This window comes from Ceratosolen solmsi, unplaced genomic scaffold, assembly GCF_000503995.2.
Source record: "Ceratosolen solmsi marchali unplaced genomic scaffold, CerSol_1.0 scaffold41, whole genome shotgun sequence".
NCBI lineage: Eukaryota > Metazoa > Arthropoda > Insecta > Hymenoptera > Agaonidae > Ceratosolen > Ceratosolen solmsi.
The window spans coordinates 5,985,477-6,011,455 of record NW_011948424.1 but is presented as its reverse complement, the minus strand read 5'-3'; the positions used below and the strand labels follow the sequence as shown (position 1 = coordinate 6,011,455).

At 34.7% G+C, this 25,979-nt stretch overlaps 1 protein-coding gene across 1 annotated transcript; it reads right to left on the bottom strand.

The window, feature by feature from the left end:
- Window positions 1-11,004: 11,004 nt before the first annotated feature.
- Window positions 11,005-13,867, bottom strand: Hand (heart- and neural crest derivatives-expressed protein). The gene is made up of 4 exons (XM_011500227.1): window positions 13,510-13,867; window positions 12,699-12,937; window positions 12,045-12,518; window positions 11,005-11,155 (listed from the first exon to the last, which is right to left on the bottom strand). The coding sequence occupies exons 1-4, from the start codon at window positions 13,592-13,594 to the stop codon at window positions 11,021-11,023; spliced, it is 933 nt and encodes a 310-aa protein (XP_011498529.1). The 5' UTR covers window positions 13,595-13,867; the 3' UTR covers window positions 11,005-11,020.
- Between the last annotated feature and the right edge of the window lie 12,112 nt (window positions 13,868-25,979).

The window sequence follows — 25,979 nt, the reverse complement described above, 5'->3', positions numbered from 1 at the left end:
AAACTCATTTACCCTTGTAACGATCAATTCTGAATATGTAGAGTTGCTTTTAGCGATTTTGTTTATTGAGGCGATTAAAAACCTGCTTAATTACATAATTATAAATGAATAAGCAGACTTTTCTCCTTTATATCATTATAGACGACAATATTTTTAGCTCACTAATTTCATTAATACGGCTACTATACATCCAAAACACTAGACATACAACATTTCTATGCAATCAGATTTCAAATAATGAATAAATAAAAATAAAAATACTAGACAAATGATGTAAAATTTCCGAGACATAGGAAAAGTCTATTTAAAATTCAAGGATTCGAATGATGATCATGACGTAGTTTGATGCTCAAAAGAGGGTGTGAGAAAATGTGTCATTGTCAGAGTTCGGAAGAGTCGACTAGATTTCAGTAGCCGCCGTGTGATTTAAAACAAATGACGAAATTACGTGAGAATGTCAAAGCCTCGACATGACGCCTGTCGCGTAATGATAACTCTCGATTAAAGATCTGCCAATTATGTACGTCGATTTTCAAATAAACTATTAACAGCAGAGCAGAAAGTACGAAATAACTTCGCGTACTTTTCCCGCTCGTTTTCAATAGTCTCAAGCAGTCTCGTATCGTCGCTTCTGGCTTATGAATTAAGCTTCACTGCTCAAACAAATCGCCATTCCATTCAAATATCTTCTGCATTAGATCCCCGTATTGTACTATGACGTAAACGTCAAACTAATTAATGAGAGGGATCATCGGTACGCCCACGCCAAGACTTCGTCGGTACTTTCTCAACTTTTTCCTCTCATTTGCCCGCATCATGATCTTCCATCCCCCACCCCTACCCGCACCGAAATCCTCATCCCTCATCCCCTGCTACCTCGCACACACTAGTCTTTTCAAGCACTCACATCCGCCTAGACCATGTATTCATGAGCGATGCTTGTAATACATACTTGAGCTTGTCACATCTTGGCTTCACAACGTCATCCAATCCTCGTAAGCTCTCAGAGTTCTGCCTTTCACAAGTTCAAAGTCTCGCTTGGATAAACTAATGCGCCTGTCGGATCAAAGAGCTTTCACCTGCGCTTTAATAATAGAGCAAAAGGGAGCCGCGGTATGGGTGATAATGCATAACATTAAAACAACATATTCTCTATTATTGTTTGGTAAAATAATCGGTGAAATTACATTGATATAAAAGGGGATTATGCATTTGTGTGTTTTTTTTTTTTACCTTTAATCATAATTTTATGACAGTCAGTTTTATTATATAATTCTTAAGCAATTATATCTCAGCTAATAATCAAATTCTTTCGCTATAATTAACAATAATTGTGAAAAAAGAATAAGATATTAATTTTTCTTATCGATGCTCTGATTATTCCTTACATTTCTAATAATAAGCGGATAATTAAGATTATATCAAAAAAAAAAAAAAAAAAAAAAAAAAAAAAAAAAAAGTTCAATCTCGGGGATATTAAATAAAATATTCATAAGTAAATTATAAAGAAATATTGTCATGAAAAATTCTAGAATAACATTGTTATAACGTTACCGTCAAATTTGAAATTTGAAATTGATAAATTAATAAAAAACTATTGCTTAAATCGGTTAAATGGCCGATTTCATATTTTCACAGCTGATCGATACTTATTTTGCTACGAATTAATATTTGAAAACTTTGTATATTTAATAATAAAGTAAGTATTGCCGGACTAAATTTAATAGTCAAATTAGCACGTCTTAAAGTTTATAAAACCGAAAAATAAACTTGAATATACAAAACCTTAAATTGACAAACGCTGCTCTCTTGTATAAATTAAGCTCTACGTACATATTAAAAAAAAATATATATATATATATACATATATACATAGTAGCAAAGAGAGTAACTGAAATATAATCTTTAAATATAATTAATTAATTTTAATTATACCAATTTCTTTAATTATTCGATAGATAATTTTTCTCTCATATTACGAACCTTGATCCGAATGTCTTGTGTCAAAGTTCTCTATTTGCCAGAGATCGACAATAGAATTAAATTTGAGAGTCAGTGGAAGGAAGAATTTCCATTTAATCTCTCTCTCGTACCAACAATTTATCAGTTTTCATTGCACAATACAAACAACTAACAAATAACTTTCAATATTTTTTACAACTATCGTCGACTCGACTCGAAATTCAAACTTACATTTTAAACTTTTAAACGCATTACTGGATGCTCTGAAAATTTTAATTACAATATCTTTATTTCCTTCGAATTACATTACTTGAAATCCTTTTAACTTTTCGTAAATAAAAAGCAAAGCTTATTAAACGTAACGTATTTACTAAACGTAAAAACTGTTTATATGACATCATTATGTATTTCATATATTTACAATTCTTCATTTGCCATTAATACACGTAGCAAATAATTCTGCATAATAATTTATTTATCTAATTTTTGAAAAAAGTTGTTATCAGTATATACGAAATCTAAAACTATACCCTGTTTATGCCTGTAATTTATTGTCGCATTTATTCTTCGATAATGCCTCGATAATATTAATATTATGCTCTTTGACGGATGTAACTTTCCTATAATAAACAATGTAGACGCGATGCTTAATTTCTTGTATATTCTGCAAAATATATCGGTCATATTTTTAAGCATTTTCAAGTAACGAAAAATACAATTATATGGATCGTTATTCTTAACGTATATAAACGTCTACGTAATTGTACATATATGCATTGAGATATTATATTTATCGACGAAAAGCTAGCGAAGAGCAGAAGAAGAAGAAAAAAAAACTGAACGACGGGTATGCGTGAACATTATAGCGCTCGCACGCATTTGCACTTACACCCACGCAATTTAATAACGCTCGCGCTTTTTTACTATGATCGGCGATGCATGGACTTTCGATACTTTGCCTAAGCAAACAAACCTCCGTTTCATGACTTTTTATACGACTACGTCCAGCGCCTTCAACTCTTCACAAGCACGTGTGGAATCCTCATCACGAGCTCTCATGTATACAGGACACTAATATTTTATATATATATATATATATATATATATATATATATATATATATATATAGGCTTATTTAGATTACTTGAGCCGAGATTCGTATCTGCTTGTGTGTAGAATATCGCAACTTGATGTAATATTTTCTTTTTCACTTTGTCTCGTGACTGAAATTCCCACGTTAGTGTGTAGAGTATTCAATTGAAAATTTACGCTAAATAAATCCAAGATAAATTCATGTTAGAAGAATACTATTTCTTCCTTCCATTAATTTTTTTTTCTATTTTTTTTTGTTTTTTTTTTTGTTTTTTTTTTTGTTTTTTTTTTTGTTTTGACAATTTCTTATTGTTTACGGAGAAATTCAATTTTTAAAAAAATTTAAAGATCTTTAAAGCATCGAAAAAAAAACTTCCGTTTATTTGAAACTAATCTTGTTATAACGAGGAGCATTGTTGCATGTAAGACATTGTTTATTTCGTGTTAAAAATATTAATTTGTAAACTTATTTGCAATAGTTATTATATATTTCTTATATAATTAATAAAGCCAAGTTTTATATCTATAATATTTTTTTTTTTTTTTGTTGATAACCTGTGAATAAATTCTATTAAAATATTGCGAATAAAAGTCAATTTAATTAATTAAGTTCAACTGATTATAATGCAATCAATGTAAAGTTTTCACACACCCACTGATTCAATATTTTTTATTAATTTACTATTTGCCGATAAATACAATATCTGTGCATGCGTATATAGATGCATTATTACATAGGCGCATGCACAAGTGCGTGCTTACGTATATGTATATATATATATATATATATATAATACTTAAGCACACGTATATTCATTAAAATGAAATGGTTATTAAATATTATGATGTGAATAATGCTCCATGTAATCGTTATCGATTAAACCATTTATATTATAATCTATCGCACATATATGTACACGAAATTTCACATGTAAACTTTTCTACATGTCGTATAATTATCGCTCGTTACAATTCATTGAATTTATTTTATAAACTATCGTAATTCGTAAAACAATAAATTAGATATTAATCATTATGGTATTATATTAAAAAATTAATTATGAAAATTGTACAATTGTTATGTATCATCTCGCGCATTGATTTTTATGCAATTAAAGTAGGATAAAATATTGAAATTGTGAAATTACTTGTATTATTGGTAAGATAGAAAATTATAGAACTATGATAGATATGAATGATAACTTTGATAGAAATTGCTGAATCGAAAGCGAAAGCAAGAATTCCATTTTAAAATTACATACGACTATTTAGAAGAAAAAAAAAAGTAATAAAAAAAAAAAGAAAAAAAAAATCATTAAAGCTTTATTTATTATTCATTTGATTCTAGCGAGAACTTTAAGAATATGCAGACTTATAGATAAATACAATCATTAATATTATTTATTCTTTGGCCTGTAATTGAATATTCTTCCTTCTTATTTGTATTTTATTCTTAACTATGCATTTTGTGAAACATTTAATCCAACAAATAAATGATTAATCTTATAAATGCATTATATAGAATTATTCGCTGTGTAACTAATGGTAATCAATTTTACTTTATAAAAACGATTATTACAATTAGAATGACAAATTTTATAATTACGTAATATAAATCTCATTGAAATTTCGTTATATAATCGCAAGAAGTTATTGCGTTTATTTAGGCGATGTTTAGCTATACACAAGACTTCAAAAATTAATTTGGTCATTCGTCACGCAAGAGAATTACAGAGCCAATCAATAATGATTCATTCTTTATTTATTTATTTATTTATTATTATTTTTTTTTGTTTTTTTTTTTTTTTTTTTTTTTTTTTTTTTTTTTTTTTTTTTTTTTTTTAACGTTTATCAATACTTATAAGTTATAACAAAGTTTAAGCGAACATTTAAGATTAATTATTAATCGTGAAAAGTGATATTTATGCATTTTGTGGATCGCTAAAGAACGTTATCAGTTGTATTTTTATATTATTATATTTCACTACGCAATGCTATATTTTTCAGATAATAATTCAATTTATTAATAATAATTACTTATTTCGTTAAAGTAATAATTAATGAAACGTGGAAAATAAGCAATCAAATAATCATTATTATTACATTGAATTATTATCGTATAATATTTACGTTGTTTTTCGTATTAAAAATTCTTTTGTATTAACAAATAACTTTCTTAACAGTATTCGTATTATAAAATTTACAAGAAATACTTGCTTATAAAATTCTTATTCAGATTTATGCGATGATAAATGTTTATACTCATGTTGACAATAAATATTAAATCATCTATGATTTTTACGCGTGTTATAAAAATATTGTTAAATTTACAATTAAATATTTAATGAATTATTACTGACTCTGATGAGAAGTTAAAAAGAACCAAGTAATATCAATTTTATATTATTTATTACATTATTGTCCTTTTAAGATAATTCAAGGGAAATACATTAAAATGTAAGTAATTAATGTATATGTATTATTGGAATATTCTTTTAGAATTAGTGAATTGTATAAGTTACTTATTAAAATATGACCATTAAAGTAAATGAAATAAAATTGTTTAATCAACTAAATATCTAGTATTCATTAACAAGTCTACAAAATATATTTATATTTTAATTCATTCGAAATTGATTTCTTTTTAAAGAACAGTTTTCCAATCTAATAGCTACATGCAAAATAATATTTAATTTCCTATCCGAGTATTTTGATTATATTGAAGTGCGCACAAGAACAATCTAAACATTCCACATGATGTTTATTAATTACAAAATAAAAAGTATGCGAATTGCTATCCAATTAATTCAATTAATTGCTTAATTAAGCGTTAAAGTACTTTTTTCTGTAATAAAATAAAAAAAAGAAAGAAAGAAAGATTAATAAACATGTTATTAATTACAGATTATTTTAATGAAACATTAATCATTTGCAGAAATTATTTCTCAGGAGGGAATTTATTTACTTTGGTAAACATTACTCGATATTCTCGCATTTTTCGCAAAGTACGACGTAATTATTCTTAATTACATTTTAAAATAGTCATCGTATATTATGAGCGCTAACTGGTATTAAAATGGTATATACACGGATATTAATAATTGACGAATTTTTGGAAGATATTTTTCGTATTTTCATCAATTCGATTAGCGACGTAATATGATTATCAGCTATCCTCGATAATATTGCACATTAATATCATAAATAATATTATTTTAATTTGTCTAATATTACATAAGCCAGATAAATTGCACTTAACGTGGTATTTGCACCCTCGCACGTGAATTCCACTTCGAGTACAAGTGTTTTATAGTAATCACTTCAAGGCAAGTTAATTTCCACCTACTTGTGCGATGCATGAAACGCGAAGCGCAAATAACCCGTATTAGAAATATGGGTTTTCTGTTCGGAAGCTCCGCCCAGTTGATAAGTTTCACGCAATTTCCGTCGGTGCCCTATTCGTCGGGGTTACCGGCGGCCATTATGACGCTGATCGCGATCCTGCGCTTTTCTGTCGCGCACTCGGGTAGCTCTCACTGTCCTTCCAATGGGCATCCATCTCATCTGGAGGCCTTCGTCTCCTCGAACATTTATGCCCGTTTTCGATTAATTTTGCCCTTTTTAACGATTAACAGATCCAAGTTTAATGGCCAAATTATCTAGCTAAATTAAATTATATGATATAGACTGGGGGAGGGGGGGGGGGGGGGGGGGGGGGGGGGGGGGGGGGGGGGGGGGGGGGGGGGGGGGGGGGGGGGGGGGGGGAGGGAGGGAGGGAGACGAGTTAGAAGGCATTATTTGAGCACTGAGAAAACAAAGGGTTTAAGTCAGCGGCAAGTAATGCGAGGCAAAAATTCATGTTACTTGGTCAAACGAAATATTCATCCTTCGTCCGTTTAAAGAAACATAAAATGTATAATGCTCTCTATTATATTCAGAATGTCTTTTGCACTTGTGTTGTTTAGCTATATTGTAGTCATAGTACAATATATATTGTGTTAAAAATTGATTGAAATTTAAGAATAAATAACGAATTCAAATAAATTTAATGTTTAAATATATGTTTAAATTTAATGTTTAAAATATAATGTTTATATAAATGAGCGTATGTATATTTATTATTTATTAGTAAGTAGGAAGTTGTGATAATCACCGAGAACGCCCACTTGAAATCGTCGTCCATGCTTTCTACATTCATTCTAATTAATAATGACGATAAGTAAAATAAGATAAATAGCAATAAATATGTGTGCGCTTGCGCGTGCGCGTGCGTATTGTTCATAGTTGAAGGATTAGGAATACGAGGGGCAAATGTATTATTACATAATTAACATTACATCGGCATATTAATGCATGCAATTAATTAATACGTTATATAGCTATTATCCGTAAATAGTTTTTGCCTTCGATTTGAAGAAATACTTGAATTTTAAACGATATCGATTTCATAAATTGAGAGTTAATTAGAGTTTACTTGAAAGAATGAAACGTTTGAAAATTAATTACTAATTGGAGAAATATTGAATTTGCCAATTTGAAATATAATACTTTAATATTGTCTTGATTAATTAGGCGCATCCTTATGGACGAATATTGATTGTTTATCGTGAAAATAAAGTGAAATTCTTATACCAGAGTTGATAATAAATTTTAGTGTAAAATAACAATGAATTTTTTTTAAACTTTTGCATTTTTTCTTTTTAATGACATTTGTTATGCGCTCGCATTGGGGATTGAAAATAACGTGAAAATTGCTACGAGAACTTAAAAGTCATACGAATGATATGATTTCTCGGCTTGAGCAGGGAAACCAAAACCGAAAAGGTTATAAATCTCATAGACAATCGAATAAACAATGTCGATTTATTTGCGCAATGAACGAGGGACGGATTTACGATGTCATATCCTAAGTTTTGCCAACCTTTGATCCTTTACATTTGAATCTCATTCGCATTGGGTCGTACATTCTATGCGATCTTATAGAACAAACGAGAAATTCAATATCGTCTGTAATTTTACTAATTTCAACATATACGAATTCATCTCACGTGTAATGCCCAAACAATAATCCGCGTGTCAGTATTATTGAACGAGTGAAAGTCAGTCGGATATCTCTCTACTTTACTTAAAATCTCACAAGAATCGACAAATGTATATTAATGGCGTGTTAAGTAAAAGCATCTCCAACGATATTGTCCTGCTAGATCGTCTGGCAAAATCCATTGGTTGGCGGGGCGAGGGAGGGGCGAGGGAGGGGCAGAGGAGTCGGGTCGAGGTGCCGATATTTTTCACCAGAGCCATAAAAAAGCCACAGCTATAAAAAAAAACAAAAAAAAAAAAAAAAAAAAAAGAAAAAAAAAAAGAAGAAGAAAAAAAGTGAAAAAAAAGACCGAAATAAAGAAAGGACAAACGTGGGCGTTAATACCGTATACGTGTATTATATTGCTCCTCGTTTAGCATGAAAAGGATAGAGCAATAATATCAACAGGCGGCTCGCTCGGCTGGACTCACGTCAACGATAAACTAACTCTACTAGACACCGAAAGAGAAGGAGTCGAAAGGCCATAATGAATAACGGCTCTTCTCTCTGTCCTCTCTCTCTCTCACACACACACACACACACACGCACACACAAAAGCACAAACACAAACACGCGCGCGCGCTCGGCAGCTCGTTTAGCGAAAATTTTTGTGTAGCCGTGGAGAGAAAGTGTTCTCGTAGTGGTCGAGTGCATCCCGTTGATCCTAGGACCACGTGTTGGGGCTCGCGTATCCCGTGTCATGGTCCCCAGGGCCTCGGCTCCCAACCCCGCTCACGGAAGCGCTTGCGCCACTCTCCGTTGTGCCTATCTCTTGTCGAGCCGAGATGCGACGGGGAGCCTCCCGTACCCGGGGCGCGGTAGTATATCCGAAATACGAGAGGCGTGTATCAGTTACTGGCGCCGACACGGCGATTTCCTCGTTTTGACGGCTCGACGACGACCACGACGACGACGACGACGACGACGACGACGACGACGACGACGACGCTCGCACGTGCGATAGGAAATCCCGGGAGGCTCCCGAGCCGTGTCGTGGCCGTGTTATGTAACGTAAGCCCGTGCGTGTGGCTCGTGTGGCTCGTGTGGGCCGATCGCCGATCCTCCCGACAATCGCGGTAATTATGGCCGCCGAGGCTCGGCTGGCTGCTCCTTTTCTCCGAACTCCGCTGCTCCTCGGCTCAAAAGAACCATTTGTTCGGCGCTATATTGTTATTGGCGCTCGTCCTCGGACCCTTCAAAGTTCCATGCGACGAGCTTAATTATTAATGTGTGCATTGTGGGTAGAGATCTCGCGAAATGCGTGAGCTTGATGTGGCGTTTATAACGGGAGCCGTTTGTAACAATTCGTCGGGGGCCAAGTAAAATGTAACAAAATTGCGAAATTGGATGATTCGGAGAGATAGCGCGACGAATATGGCAAGGTTTCTAAAGCCAAAGGCTCAAAGTAAATATTTAGATTTTGATGAATTAAACGAACTCGAGGCGAACGATGAAAGATCCGCTAAGAAAATAAGTTCGGATAATCCCCTTCAATCAAATTTCTTTCAAAATCAAATAAACGACTTTATATGCCCTACCGAGTACATATTGTAGCGTATACATTAAAAATTTTAATCCATTGAATTTACACATATGATACATGATATTTTTCTCTCCCTCTATCTTCCCACTCCCTCTCCACCCACAGGATCTCCCTTTATTTTATAATTTTTTTTTTTTTTTTTTTTTTTTTTTTTTTTGGACTTTTAAGTGATTTTGAAGTTATGTGTTTATTTGTTGAGTCGTTTAGAGGAGATCGAGTGTATATTATGTGGATCGATCAAAAGGGCTTATGTTTCCTTTTCATTGCAAGTTTAAGTTTAATGTTTGAAGTGCTCGTGGATTATTTTCTTCAAATCGAGATACTCTTGGCTGAAAAGTAAAGCATGCAGCTACCGAGGCCGAGATCTTTGGGGGAAACTTGAGAGTCAAGAGGCCTTAGTATTTTTCTTATGACGAGCGAGCGCGCGCGCACGCGCGAGCTTCCAATAAATGTGGCATGAACATTAGAAAGGGATTGTTTAGCTTTCAAGAATTATGCTTTAAAAATAGCAAAGTTATTTCAAAGACTTGCAAGATTTTTTTTTTTTTTTTTTTTTTTTTTTTTTTTAATGAAATTGTGCTGCGATGCCTGTATGCTTCGAACACTCGCCAACATTGACAAAGTCATGAGGTCAAAATAATACGAAATCGCTATACAATAGTATTCTTTTATTCCGTTAATTTTCTATATTAATATAATACGATAAGATATAAATTACACTTTATACAAAATATTACAGAAGCGTGACGTTCGACCATCTATTAAGTGCCGAACAAACTATAGAATATCAAATAAACTATTATTACGATTTTAAGTACATGCTTTTCCATCATTTTCTTTGGCTTTTCCAAGTAAAGTAATACAACTAATTAAACATAGTAATTGAAGGAGAAGAATTGAAGGAGATGAAGGAGAAGAAGAAGGAGAAGAAGAAGAAAAAGTAGTAGTAGTAGTAGTAGTAGTAGTAGTAGTAGTGGTAGTGGAAAAAGAAAAAGTTGGAGAAGAAGAAAAGAAACGACTCATCCACTCTCTGTACTGTACTCTATTTACAACTTTTCGTTCGTTCGTTCGTTCGTTCGTTCGTTCGTTTGCAATAATTCAAAGATGAGATCCAAAGTGTCACTATATATACATGATAAGGATACCGTAAACGAGAGTACCCTTTCGTATTATTATAAATTACTTATGCGCTTGAACGCTGGATTTGGTCATTGCCAGGCCATATATCACCGTCTCCTTCCGATAGCTCCTTCTTCTCCTGCCCCCCCCTCCCCCCCCCTCCCCGCCCATCACCATCGCCGCCGCTCTTTTTTTCTTTCCTTTTTTTTTTACTCTTTTTTTTTTTACTGGAACTGACTCGTCGTCGGTGGCTCCTGCTTCAATTCCAGTGCCCACATGTGCTGTGGCCATCCCGTTCGTCCTTTGGCTTTGCTCGTCTCCTCCGGCTGCATCCCCATTACGTGCATCGCTGCCTCGCTCTGCAACATAAACAATATTGTTGACTGTTTATTTCGGAGGCTTATAAGGACGACGTGTAAACACGGAAAAGTTATCGTCCCATAAACGTCATACTCGTGAACCGTTAATGTTGAAATTGGAACAATGTTGGAGAGCTTGACCCGCCGTTCTCAACATGCTGATTATCCAAATAGAATTCCAAATGCAAATTTGAACGAAACACGTGTAATTATGGTTTAATGTAGAGACGATTATCCTTAACATGAGTGCGATGCAATGCATCGCCGATTAATTACAATTTGCATATAGTTTTCTAATTACACCTGAATTATGTATTTATTTTTAATATTAAGCATAAATATTCTCTAAAATAAATTTATACATAATCTTTATACTCGAAAGTAAAGATTACATTTGTTTTGAAAGTAAAAGAGATATGCCAATGTTGTTTTGATCTGTCAAACTAATGCTTCTACTTAATGAAATTACTTCCTAATGGTTGATAATTAAGAGTATTATTTCGTGCAGCAATATCTTATTTATTTATTTATAATGTGGCATTTTAATTATTATGAATGCAATTGCTCGATTATCGAACATTTTGTAATTATTTTCAATTTTATTGATACACATGAAATAAATAAGAGGACTAGTCGCTGAATATCGATATTTAATATTCCAACGGATTGGCCGGCATTTCCATTATTATTATTATTATCCTCCTCGCATACTGATTATACATTGTTTATAAACAAGCTCGAATAAATGCCAAATTATTACATAAATCGGCGATTTCTTTGTATAACGCAGCATCGGTGAACATCGCGTCGCGATTATACCACACGTTTGTAACGGTAAATTTAAAATTATTCTACATACATTGCCAATTGTATGCATGATCATTCTTACCAAACTGCCTTGTGATTTGTTTCTCCTGCCACTGGAAAGGATCTCGGCGCGGAAGGTTTGCGGCTCCTCGCCCTCGTCACTGTCAAGCACCGCCATTAGGTAACCGATGTAGCTCGCAGCCAATCTCAAAGTTTTAATCTTTGAGAGCTTCGTGTCCGCGGGGACATTCGGTATACAATCCCTCAAATCAGCGAAGGCGTTATTGATACTCTGCGTGCGTCTCCTCTCCTTCTTGTTGGCCGTGTTCCTGCGCTTGGGCCTCACGACCAATCCGAGGCCGTCGCTCACGCACCTGACGTGTTGTTGTAAAATGGAGGCAGGACTCTGTTGGAGCAACGTCGCCGAGCCGCTGGCTTGCTGTTGGAGGTCCTCCAAGTGATGCTCCTTGGTGCTCGGTGATGTTAACTGATGCTGTTGGTGACGATGATGCTGCTGCTGCTGCTGCTGCTGCTGCTGCTGCTGCTGTTGCTGTTGTTGCTGCTGTTGCTGATGATGATGGTGATTGTCATGTTGTTGGTGTAGTTGCTGCTGCTGGTGGTGGTTGTGATGGTGATGGTGGTGGTGGTGCTGCTGCTGCTGCTGTTGTTGTTGTTGTTGTTGTTGTTGCTGTTGTTGTTGTTGTTGTTGTTGTTGCTGTTGCTGCTGCTGATGTTGATGCTGCTGTTGCTGATAGATGAGGTCGCTGTAGTAATGGAGGTGGTGATGCTGGGATTGTTGACCATTGTGCGACGGAAGGGAATATTGCTGTAGAGGTGAGTAGCTTGGCTCTTGTATACCGATTTCTTCGATGAGAGGAGGTGTCGAGGTTGCGGGGCTACCGGCTCCCGAACTGCTGCCGGATATGCCCGAGTCCGCACCCCAATAAGTTGACTGGCTGTCCATGTCCGGCAGTCCTGGAAATGAGGATAATATTTCCGTTCTTATGATTTCGCTGAAAGGCTCGCCCATATTTACGGCTTCGACAACTTAAACTTACGAGGATCTTCAAAATGTGCTACTAATTATTCGGCGTAGGTCGATACTTGTTAGTCACTGACATTTCGATTACCCTCCCAATGAATACGTTATCCGATAATTAATGATGAAAGATTTTTTGAAATTCGTTTACGTTACCATATTAAATGTCGAAAAATATTGTTAAATGTCGAAAAATAAATGCAAAGATGCAATTATGATTAAGCTGCGCGAATCCAGAGATACACACATTATATTGAAGAACTTTGTATAAAAGAAGATTAAGAGCAATGTTTTTGTGAATGTATGAGATTATAAAATTAGCAGCGAAACGATTAATTTTTACCATATCGATGCTTCTGCGTCACGAGCATAAAAGTTTAATTTTACAATTAATGAGACATCTCTAAAAGAGCAAATTTAATGTTCTCGCAATGTTTTGTGTTAAAGGTTCAACTCTATAGGAGTGACAAAGAAACAGTTATAATAATGACGAAGAATGTTAACTAACCGTAGGGTAACTGCGTGATGTAGTTGTAGGGCTGATGCCATTGTGGGTAATAATCAGCTTGAAACTCGTAACCTCCGATCATCATGCCGACGTCTTCGATGACCCAATGAAAACTTGAAAACTCGAATCAACCGGTTAAGTTAAGGTCGATTATTAAAAGGAGCACCCACTTCCTTGCACTGCGTTGTAAAAACTCTCGTTACATGAGAAGGGCGATTATCTATGTATCCTAACGGAAGGTGAAAATCAAAACAAATCACACTGTCACTGAACATGCAATTGGCGCCGACAATGAGGAAGGATATTAGAAGGCAGGAAACATCAACGAGCCAGGATTAAGTGTCCGTTGACGCGTGCGCGCTCGATGACACAATGCGAGTGAACGTCAGTCGGAATAGTCGAGTGGAAGATGCTGAGCCCAGAAAAATCTCAAGCGTGGGTGGGCGCCACTGCCAAATAGGCCCAACCCCCTGTAAGAGGCGTGGCTTTGTCTCGGTCTACCTACCTACCACGCTCTCCTTCTCTCACTCTCTCAATCTCTCTCTCTCTCTCTCTCACTCTCTCGCGCGCTCTCTTTCTCTCTCTCGCTCTCTCTCCCCGTTTCACTCCCTCCCTCTCTTATTAGCTCTCCCACACTCTTACTCTTTCACTGGCTCATATCCTGATTGTATCTGACGATTCAATTAGTAAATTGAAGGAAACCACCAACCACGATCAAGACCGCTCTCTCTCTCTCTCTCTCTCTCTCTCTCTCGTTAGCCTCCCCCATCCTCTTCTCATCGCCTCAGCCGTGCTTGTTGAGGTTGTACATTTCTCTTGTGGTTCTTTATTAAGAAATTACCACGGAACATTAGTGTACTCACACGTGTATCCGCAAGCTCACTGGTTCGTAAATGATTTAAGTTCAAGATAGATATCGGTCCGATTTAACGGCAAACTTCAAGGAATTCATAAAGTATTTTTTCGATCAAAATATATTTCGATTTATATATATATATATATATATATATATATGAAATGATAAATCATTTTTTTTTAATAAAGACTCATCATTTAATATGTGAATAAAGTATTTTTCACAATTAAACAAGAAATTAATAGTCATAATAAAAAAAGCTAAATTGTATAATATAGAATTTTGTTAAATAGGAAAAACAATGGCAAAAAAATAATAATTTTTAAAAATTTTTGAATAAATATTACAAACAAATAAATATTGTAACGATCAAGTACAATAACAAATTTTACGATTAGACTTAAATCTCATTAACTGTACAAGTATGGAAGCGTTTACACAGAAAAAATAACTAACTAAAAGAATAAAGTGATTTACACGAGTAAATTAATAAAAAAATATAAAAAGAAAGTTAAGAACAACAATTCATTGAATTATCATTCAACTAATTATTTTTTATTGAATATTTAAAAATTGATAAACATGAATATATATATATATATATATATATATATATATATATATATATATTTATGCATTTCAATGTAAATTTACGGCAAACATATTTCTTTAAACGATGAATTTCTTACAGTTTACAATGTATAGTGTGATTTGAAATTTATCGAATACCATTATTTATCGACTAATTTACTTGCGTATTAATGATATAAAATTAAAATATTTAAAGTAACACCCCGATAATCGAAATCACAGTCGTATAAATAAATTTATAAAAAAAAAAAACAAAACAAAGAATAAGACAACAAACAAATTTAAAACAACAAACAAACAAACAAACAAACAAACAAACAACAACAACAACAACAAACAAACAAACAAAAAAAAGAAGAAGAAAAAAAAAGAAATTATTTGTAGAATTGTTGGAAAAATGTTAACGGTTTGCTCTTTATATAAATAAAGTCGCCACCTGAGAGCCGAAAGCACACACTTGGCCATTAGAGGTTCATGGATGCCGTAAAAGCCAAAAGACCTCTACACTTTGCTTTTCTCCGTTAATACGACCATATTTAGCTCAATAATCGAGATAGGCAGTATTTGAAAGCCTCCCGAATGGTATCGTGAGCATCCGCAAAGCGACGACTCATTTAAACGAGTTCCCCCTTGTCGGTATCAACATCATCTGCGTCTGGTTACCAGTACTTTCTCCCCTGTGGCTACTTTTACCCGTTCGTATACACTGGCTTTATTACCATGATTATTTAATAGATATCATAGGACGAGAGTGGGGAATCGTGTGCCTAGTCATTACTTTTCATCCTTCTTTCTCGTTTATACATACTATTTAATCATTTATTTGTCCATTGATTTTGAATATTATCACACGGCTTCCATCTTATAATGTACTGCTCGAATTTTTCTTTCTTGTGTTCTTTTCTGTTTTTGTTTTTTGTCAACACCGGATTATCATATACGAAATCGATACTAGCGATTGTTGGAGTTAAATAGTATAACGAAAGCTTTGGGCACAAATTATTTTTATTCGGTGTGTGAGTTATATTGTTTATGATTTTAGAGACGTGGTCAAACGACGATATCACCCCAATATAATTGACAACTTGGATTAGCATAGAAAGCTCACTGTACATTGTTAAATTCATGCAATCTTAATACATTCCTACTCTCTTGCTAATATTTTCTCATTCTTACGAAAGATAGATAACAAAATTATTAGGATAGGTATGGCTGGAAGGCAGACCGAGTATCGGTAATCGTAATAATCGTGAGTGCCCGCGCACGGGCAATAAATACACTATCGAACGTCATCAGGAAAGATGAAAGGGCCTTAAGCGGCCTAGGCCCTAGGCATTATTAATTATACAAGTGTGCTCTTTCGTATCGCTGAGCTTGAGCTGAGCTTGCGCTGAACTTTCCACTTTTTAGGATAGGAGTGGATCGTTGGGGGATGAAAAAGACTGAAATACTTGTGGCTAGGGAGTTCGTTATTTGACAAATTTCCCATGCAGAGCCGTGGAAGCGCGCGTTCGACAAATTCGTCTGGAGGATTGACGCGAGACAAAGTTGCTCCCGCGCAAGACGTCACTTTCTCGACGATATTTTTCGAAATATTTCCTGGGCATGCGAGACCCGCGCATTTTAATCATCCACGAGTCGCGTCTGGTTTCTTTCTCCAGGGTCAGATGCGATTTATTAAGCATTCTTTTTTTTCTTTCTTTTTTCATTCTTTCTTTCATTCTTTCTTTCTTCATTTTTTTCTTTTTTTTTTTTTTTCTTTTTTTATCAATAAATGTTCTTCGTTATCGCGCGGGCATTGCGCGCACCATCGAAACTATGCCATTAAAGGTGCATGGTACGTCAATTTTTGAATGGGATGAGATATTACGTTTTAAACACAAGGGCACAAGTTTAGATAAAAATGTCGAAATACTCGGATACTCGAATTGTTATTTATATATTTGCATTATCGAGATTATAATTATAAGATTGGTATGGACATTCTAATTGCACGCGTGATTTCATAAGAAAATCGCCGGTCACACTTACTACGCGTCACAATCTTTCTATACACAATAGATCATTTTCTTATTAACAATTAATTATTAAGTTAGCCTAAGTCGATTTTTGTATACAAATGTAATGCTTTGTTATTTGTTTTTATATTATTTTATCATTCTCGCGTTAATAATTCGAGTAAATTATATTAATTTTAAATATTAAATACTTATGGTTATTGATAATACAGTGATAAAATAATCGTACTTTGGAAAATCATATTTTTTAATCAATGTTGGGCAAAATACACTTTATCGTATTCTTAAGTTACCATCAATATTTATTAAAAATCTTTCTCTCTTTTCACGATTATTGTTTACAAGATGTTCGATAAATATTCCTCTCGGAATACTTAAGGGAAAGAATCGAATAAACGAGCACATACAATGAGTATTACATTCAAGTAATACTATATCAAATAAATTTCAGAAGCTGCTTAATGTTGTATTGCAGAGCTCGGACTCATTCCTTCTTAAGTTTACTTCTCGACCCTTCTCTGTTTATGTGTACGTAAGAAAAATGGTCTACTTTGTGGGTAATGCCCGCGGAAATGACAATTAGTAGTTATTTCCTGTATGTTTTGAAAAAAAAAAAAAAAAAAAAAGAAAGAAAAAAAAAGCCAGATAAAGTAGGATAAATTTGTAAATTTCGTGATAATTTATTTGGATGGAAGTACGAGTTTGGAAAAGTCTCCGTTTCTTCTTCTCTTTTCAACCGAATAATTTATTTATTTACACGTTTTATTTGTGAAAATAAGAAGTAAAATTTTCATATAAACATTGGGTATTATTGACAATCTCGTCACGAATTATAATATAAATTAAAGACAAGATTTATTTATATATATTTAGCGGAATGATATAGGATATTTAGAAAAAATTTTGCATTTTATAAACGAGCTGTCTGATAAATCGTAAATTAACTTTAAATTTACCATCCGTACAGTACATTTTTTATGTTAAAAGATCAGAACTTTTATTACTTTTGAAATAAATATGTATTGCTTATGAGATTGAGATGTAGAATATGCGAACGCGCAACGTGCCCACTATCTTTAGTAATAATTGATTCTTAATATTTCAATGTTCAAACTTCCATAAATTTATGCTTTTCCACATAATAATTTGTAGATATAGCAACGGAATAATTTTCAGCTGATTCTGTAAAAAAAAAAAAAAAAGAAAAAAAAATAGAAAAAGATAAAAAAATGAAAGAGAGACAGCACGAAAGAAGGAATCATATATATATATATATATATATATATATATATATACGTAGGGCCATGTGGCTTTTACGAGATATCAAATCGTTGTGCGCGGAGTACGCCTTGCCGCTACCTAAATATAGTTTATTGCGTTACCGAGTATTAATGGAGCTTCTATAGAACCGTCAAGCTCCGCTTCGCAATCTGTACATCAAGCTTATAATAAAAATCCTTGCTGATTTTCCGATTGTCGTGTCGAAATTCCATTTAGCTAACAATCCTTACGTACGAGCAATTTAATTTTTACGAGTCATCGGCGAATCATCGCTCATAATCTCGATTACCACATTTTTCCATTATTTAAATATAACTCATGCTCATGGGATTGTCATTTATGCCTAAAAATTTACATGAAAAATGGCCAAACAAAGAGGGAAAGACAAAGTGAATAAGCAACTGAAACGTCATCGAGCCGATTGGAACATTCGCGCGTTACGTTTGGCACATTCGACATTACTTAAAGCCTCGTTATAATAACACGCGAGGACAGCTTGAAAGGAAAATATGTGAAACGCAATCCGCTCGCATTAATTCTACCTAATTTCTTTTAAAACTACGGAAGCTACCAAATATACAATAATACGCACAAAAAATCCTAGACACCCACCGCTGCTTCAAACAACTATATTTCATCTCTCGACATGTCCTATAGTTTGTGCATAATGCATCTCGAGTCAACTAATGCGGCAGTTTATGATTAATCAGGGACGGGGGTGGGGACGGGAGGGGAGAAGATACTCGAGGGTCGGAAGGAAACAGTTGCTGCAGGTGCTTAGCCGCAAGCACGAAACTCTCCACTTTTTTCTTCCCTCTTGCAGTCCCAAATATCTTGGGTACATTCATCTTCTTCCATCCTATTGCCCCGCATTTATCTGTTTACATTCCGTATTTTACAATTATATACGGACAAATTGAAAGTTAGTGATACGTTGGGCAGGATAAATATTACTTTAGTTTTCCATTTGATTATTATATTATTTAACGGCTCGAATTTTATAGACTTTCAAAGGCTAAACAAGCAATAAAACATTCTTACGAACAAATTTTTTAAATCAACATAAAAACATCATTTCACTCAAATATTTGCGATTAATTATACAATTTAAGCTATTCGACAATTTATTGTTAATTGTTGGATGTTAAATGCTGGTTAAGCATTAGATTTTGCGATTTGCATAAATTTAATTTACAAGATATTCCATATTATTGTTCGTTCGTTGTGTTTGTTTTTTGTCGCTGTTTTATTCGATTTCTCATATGTATTTATTTAATTTCAATCGAAATATCAAATTGATAGTAAAATCCATATCGTAATGAATTTAGTAAAAAGACTTATTTTGTAAATTAAACCGTTCGCCTATTTTACGCGGAGGATACATTTAACTGCTAATATAATAAACATTTCTCTTCTCCTTATAGATCTAAGCTATGTGTATGTATGTAGTTTGGAGTAGTTTGTAGAGGAATGTCATTAAATATCGATGTATCAACATCCGCACCGATCTTTTTTGAAAAGACTATAATTTAACACATTTTGACAGATAGGTTTGTTTCTTTTCTATATTTAAATTTAGCATCGATTTGTATTACTTTCAACAACATTTTTACTTTATTATCGCGTAAATGTTACAACGGAGATTCGATGCTTATGATAATTATTATGGTGATAAAACATAGTGTCGCTGTAGTTTTCGTTGCAATGCATTTAAACAAATGTATAATCGTCAGCAAGATTATTCACCTAATAATATATATTGTTTTTAAAGTGATCCTAATACAGTAAACAATGATACAATGTTAAAGAGGAAAAGTTGAAATCCCAGTTTAAGTCTACGAAAAATATGAATTATAGTCGTAAAAAATATATATATATATATATATATATATATATATACATTCAAGTAGAACAATAAAATTAATTAAAAAAAAAAAATAAATAAATAAATAAAAAGTAAGGTAATTTTTACCAAGTATTTAATGTTTTATTACGTTACAAAATAAATAATAAATAAATAAACCGTTTTTGCTACTCGAGTAGCGATTAAGTCGAATCACTTTTTATATAGTCGTTATTGTGAAAAACATAATAATAAAAAAACGCAAATAATAAATCTAATTTTTCTGTAAATAGTTAGTTTTCTGAGCATTGAACGCGTTTGTCAAATATATATGTTAAGCTCGAATTATTTAATGAAAAAAAATTTTTTAATTTAATTCTTTCAAAATAGCTCCTTTCAGATAAATGACTTATTTTCACTTAAATTTATAAATATTTACTTTCGACCCAGTGAATTTCAAATATAGTCAATGGAACATTGACTTTTCTATAGATTACCATTTTCAAATTCTATGACATTTCTAATATTCTATATCGTAACAAAATTATTAACTTTAAATTTTCGAAACTCGAACTTGAATGACAATTTCATAGATTTCTAATACTTTCAATTACATGAATCATTAATCTTTTTCGAAACGAAGTTTGTCTATTAATTATTTTCAAACAAATCTCGCAGGAACGTTGTCATGGAAAATAGGAATTTACGGTTAATTTTTAATTTATTTCTACTGTTAATTTTCGCTCTCGCAATAACGCTTACGCACGCACGCACGCACGCACGCACGCACGCACGCACGCACGCACGCAAAAACGCAGCACCATACGCATGTATTATCTTCAATATATGATTAACAATGAAGGCGTATCTTGACTTTATACCAGAAATTAAAAATGATTAAATAAGTATTAAAACAACGTCGATGAAAGCGTATTGCACCGGAGGAAAGAGTTTCAAGCTTAAAACAATGATTGTATATCTCGTATCGTCGGCGCGTGCGCATGAAATCAATACGAATAAGTCGTCATTATTATTTATTTTGATACCGATCGTACACTCAATAAAATAATCTTAACAAAGTGCCAGAGTATTTTCAAAGCTTATTATTTTAAATTACAGGCTATGATTAGAGATGCCACGAATTTCGAATGCTTCGTTAAGCAAAAGAACGTACACGCTTTATCAGCACTCATCTTCGGCTCAGTCATCTTCGTTCTCAAAGGAGCCTGGAATTGTAAACACGCTACAAATAAATAAACAATTGCGATGGATTAAGGAGTCACTCGTTCGTCAGCAAAGTAGTCTCGAGTGTCTTCGTTTCCCTCGGCTTTGCCCTCTCTCCCTCACCCCGCCCATCGTCCTTCCCCACCCACCGCGCTCAATTGTCGCCTCTCGAGTACAAAATATTGCTTTTCCGTCGGAGGCGGCACCGAGAAAAGACGGTGTACGGCCGTTGCGATGGCGCCAGTGCCAGTTCCCGCTTTTGCGGCATGATTTCCTAGGGACAATTTACGATGCCCCGGGCATCGTTTCTCACGCACGCGAGCTCAACTGAACTCGACAACGATGACTCGGATATGCGCAATGAAGCTTGGTAGCCTCATGTGCAAGCACTTGAGCCAACGGGCCTCCTCCTCCTCCTCCCCATTCACACTTGTCGTCCTTTTTCTTCCTATGGGAATCTCTGCTCGCAAGCAATATTACTTATATTATCATATTTGCATTCCTAATGAGGTATTTTCGTGACTTTTCTTATTGGGTCGGTCGAGCTCCTGCCGGTCCATTTCCGCTCCTCGCAAGCTTAGACGAGCACCAAGCAATCGTTAACAATATAGTCCAAGGACATTCCTCAGCGCTACTCAGCTTTTGAATTTTGAATTTTGAACAAGAAGCGAGCGATACTTTACTCTCTTATTTCTTCACAATTCACGATTAATCGTGCGCTTCTTCATAGGGACAAACGGCAATTGATGCTGAAGAAGGGTGAAATTAATAATTGTGAACTTGGTTGATTTAAAAACGTAAGTCTCGCAATAAAGCTTATTGCAAAATATTTGTTCTGCAATTTTTCTGAGAATCTCAGAATCTTATCGTCCGATAAGACATCGCCACATAGTTATTGTCTCGACGCTTTACAGTTACATTATACAGTTTCCCTTGTAATTCGATATAGAGTGGACATTTAAATAATGATCGTGTAATTTGTGAAATTTGAGAAAATTCAATGATTCAGCCAAACTTGGCGAATGATCGGTCTTTAACCAAGTCTGTGACAATTCTACAAGACATGGCATGTTTGGCATTCAAAAATTGCTTATAGAAATTGTTGGAGGCCGGTATAAGAAAATGCATGTATTATTGAAATTGTTATTATCGAATCAGATATTTGTTATAATGTCTATTGGGTATCGACTGCTATTCGGGAGCAAACGATGACAATGCATTGGTGAGAGATAGATAGATAGATAGATAGATAGATAGATAGATAGAGAGAGAGAGAGAGAGAGAGAGAGAGAGAGAGAGAGAGAGAGACGAGACGAGACGAGAGAAAAATGCGCACCGTTTTTCCGCCAGGCATGTGCGAATGGACAGCGAAAAAAGGAAGAGATGCGAGTGGGGCGTTGCTGGACAGGCAAGGATCATTGTTTACGATGACGGCGGAGGGATCGATCAAGGATATTCGACCGCTTGGATCAACGCGCTGCGGCCCCAGACGCAAGACGACACCGCTGTTACAGCCTCTAGGATGTATTTTGAAATCCGAAGCGTCTGGCTGTCGGTGCTCGTAAAATAGCGAGAAGATGCTTCGGAGGTTAGCCTAAATGGCTATTCATTTTTTTTTTCTCAGTCGACGCATTTGTTATTGCAGTTCTTACGTTCGGGGGTCGAACGTTCTTACGGCTAAACGTGTGGGTAAACTGGCGACTCGAGGTGCTTCACAACTCTCTTAAAGACACGCGATAAAATAATATCAAAATTTGTCAATAACAGTTTTAAGATTTTCAAGCAAGATTTCCCGAGCAATTATTTATTCGAAGAAACGTCGAGCTTTCACTGTGAAATTTGCTTCGCTAAAGAGTGTGAAACTGTAGTTGAGACGAAGGCAGAAGAAAGGCCTCTTATACTTCTACAACTAGGGTCTACGCCATTTTTAAATTAAATGTGCTTTAGAACATTAGCTCGAGGAATTGTTCATTGCATAATTGTTGTATTTATGTAGAGGGGACCAAGAGACAAGTATTCGGCTGTGATTTTACTCTCGCCTATATCCTAATCACAAGTTGCCCACTTTGTAATATTATTTTTATACCCTTTTGCTTCTTATATTAAATGCATTAAAGAACCGACGTCTCGAGTGGGGCTCTTCATCCCAAACTTTTTTCTCCCAATCATCTTTCTGACTCACGCTCGTGGCTCTCTACACGACATACTCGATCATATTCCAATGCATTTTCCTCTACCAATCCAAGTAGCTCTCCGATCAATCCCACGACGTCTTCGGCTCACCTACACTCGGCCTTTGTCACATCTGCCCTTGCCACATCTGCAATTGCGCACCGAGCCGAGCCAGCACAGCGCCCGGTTACGGAACCTACCCCGATCCATACGCGATTCATACGCGATGAGCCAAAAAAGGGAAAATCTAGACGGAGCAGATTGGCGCAATCGACGGGCAGTAGTAGAGCCGACGGCCATAGGGCAACGGGCTGCCCAGCGACCTTACCGAGTTAAATTGCAGCATCGGCAGCAACGGCTGATTTTCCCATTGAGCGCCACAGTGGGAATGGCGAAAAGCTACCCCGTACGTGGCTCCGGTAGCGTCGAGGGAGAGGGGAAAGCTATCCACGCGTCGACCCATGCGCGCCGGGGGGTGTTCACTTAACCGATTGCGAAAGGTTCCGACGAGGAAAAAGCATACGCGCTGTGCCACAGAATTGTCGGCTCATCGAATTTCCAACGTCGTTTCACGCAATGACCCTGAAATAAAGAAGCAGCCGCGCGGTCAATCATCATCATTCCCCGACTCAAGTTAAATCGAGAATCGCCGCTTGAGAAATTATGACGTAGAGCCCGACTATTTATGCCTAAATTATATTTATGCAAGAATTTTTACGCTCTTATCTAACGATATTTCGACAATTTTGTGTTTGCCAGTGTTATTACGAGAGGTAATTGCGAGAATCCAATTGCAAGTATGCGATTCGTGGGATAATTGCAATTTTTGCTCGCTCACCTCACGCTTCGCAGACTAATCTGTAGGAGTTTTCATTTAAAACAACAAGCGATACAGAAATCTTTCATTTCTATTTTATGATTTTATTGATTATGCAGCCTCGCGAAATTGGAAACTAATCCATTTTTATATGCGTTATACCATTTTAAAATTAAGCCGACGCTGTTGGTTTATTGCAATAATAATAAAGACAAATATATGCTTGTGTGTCGGATAATAGTAAGATCGAGCAAAGTAAGTTTTTTTTAAATTTTCATTGTCTTTTTTTTTTCTCTTTTTTTTTCTTTTTTTTTTTTTTACGAGTATAACCAAAGGGATTTTTATTTGGGTATAGCGATATTGATTAATCGAAGAGAATTTATTAGCGAAAAGATCCGGGGGATAGCTAGAGAAATATATAGGAGCAAAATATGTAAAGAGTGTGAATGTAGGATAGAGATCGAGCAAAGGTGCGCGGGGAGTTTGTGGTGAAAGAGGATGAAGAGGTGTTGCTCTGGCGGGGGATGGAGGAAGAGGGGTGTTTGTGTGTGCGTGGAGCCGATTCGGATCAAGCGAACAAAGAGAACAAAGAAGAAGAAGGGCAGAACTCACTTTTGGCTCAATAGATTTTATTCATAATGAGATGCATTTAGGGTGGAAAGTTACGTACCGATTTAACCACTTTATAACAGCATTGTTGTGCGAACTGTCGTGGTGGTGCGAGGTTAATTGATTAAATGATGTACTGCCGTACGAACGTTGGTTTTATTTAAAGCGACATTTATTGGAGTTAGAAGTTTATCATTGGTAAATCCGAATGAAGTATGGTAGGCCATTAGTATATTATCCTTGAAATAAGGGAGATTCACTCGTTGCTTGCTTTATCGAGCTATTACGTGGACTATAATTGTGATGTGATTACTTAAGTGGTTCCATAATAATTGTACAAAAGTGTGCCTCTAAATATATGTATATATATATATATATATATATATATATATATACGTGTATCTGTGTTATTTAATAAATCATAGAAAGATATTATCCATATATTAGATTATTTTATGAATATTTCTCACCTAACAAGTCCAAAAAACCATAATAAATAATGATTAATGGACATTAAAAGTTCTTAGAGTATTATATATTAACTTTTGAAGTAAAGTAATCGAATTAACATTACTTTGTTTTTTTTTCTTTTTTTTTTTGAGGAAAAAGTTATATCACAGAAAAAACCTAATTAGCGTTATTAATGCTTTATAAAGTTTACGAGGATCAAAATTAACAAGATGAACTTACTCGGTCGCTCATCTATAAATATCTTGAAAAGTTATTCGAATACTTAATTCTTTATTTTTTTTAAGCGCAACCTCTTTTTGGAGAATAGATCGACGTTCTCATTCTTTTTAATGAATGAACGAAGCGGGAACATCACATTTTGTATGATTCTAACGAGTATCGATTACTTCCAAGGATCGAACAAAATCTTTATTGTTTTTTCCACAAGTTTTTTAACTAAGCACAGTATCGTTTACACAAGCTGGGATTTTGATAGTTTACTTTTCCTTCTTTCTCTCTCTCTCTCTCTCTCTCTCTCTCTCTCTCCCTGTCTGTTTGTCTCTTTTCATAGAAATATTTATTTTTTCATTTTTTTTTTTAAATAGTTAT

What these genes read in the sequence shown, in the direction of transcription:
- Hand (XM_011500227.1), bottom strand. Translation starts at nt 13,594, where the DNA reads ATGATGATCGGAGGTTACGAGTTTCAAGCTGATTATTACCCACAATGG. An exon ending in CATCACGCAGTTACCCTACG is followed by an intron (nt 12,938 to 13,509) that starts GTTAGTTAACAT and finishes CCTCATTTCCAG; the next exon opens with GACTGCCGGACATGGACAGC. An exon ending in ACAAATCACAAGGCAGTTTG is followed by an intron (nt 11,156 to 12,044) that starts GTAAGAATGATC and finishes TTTATGTTGCAG; the next exon opens with AGCGAGGCAGCGATGCACGT.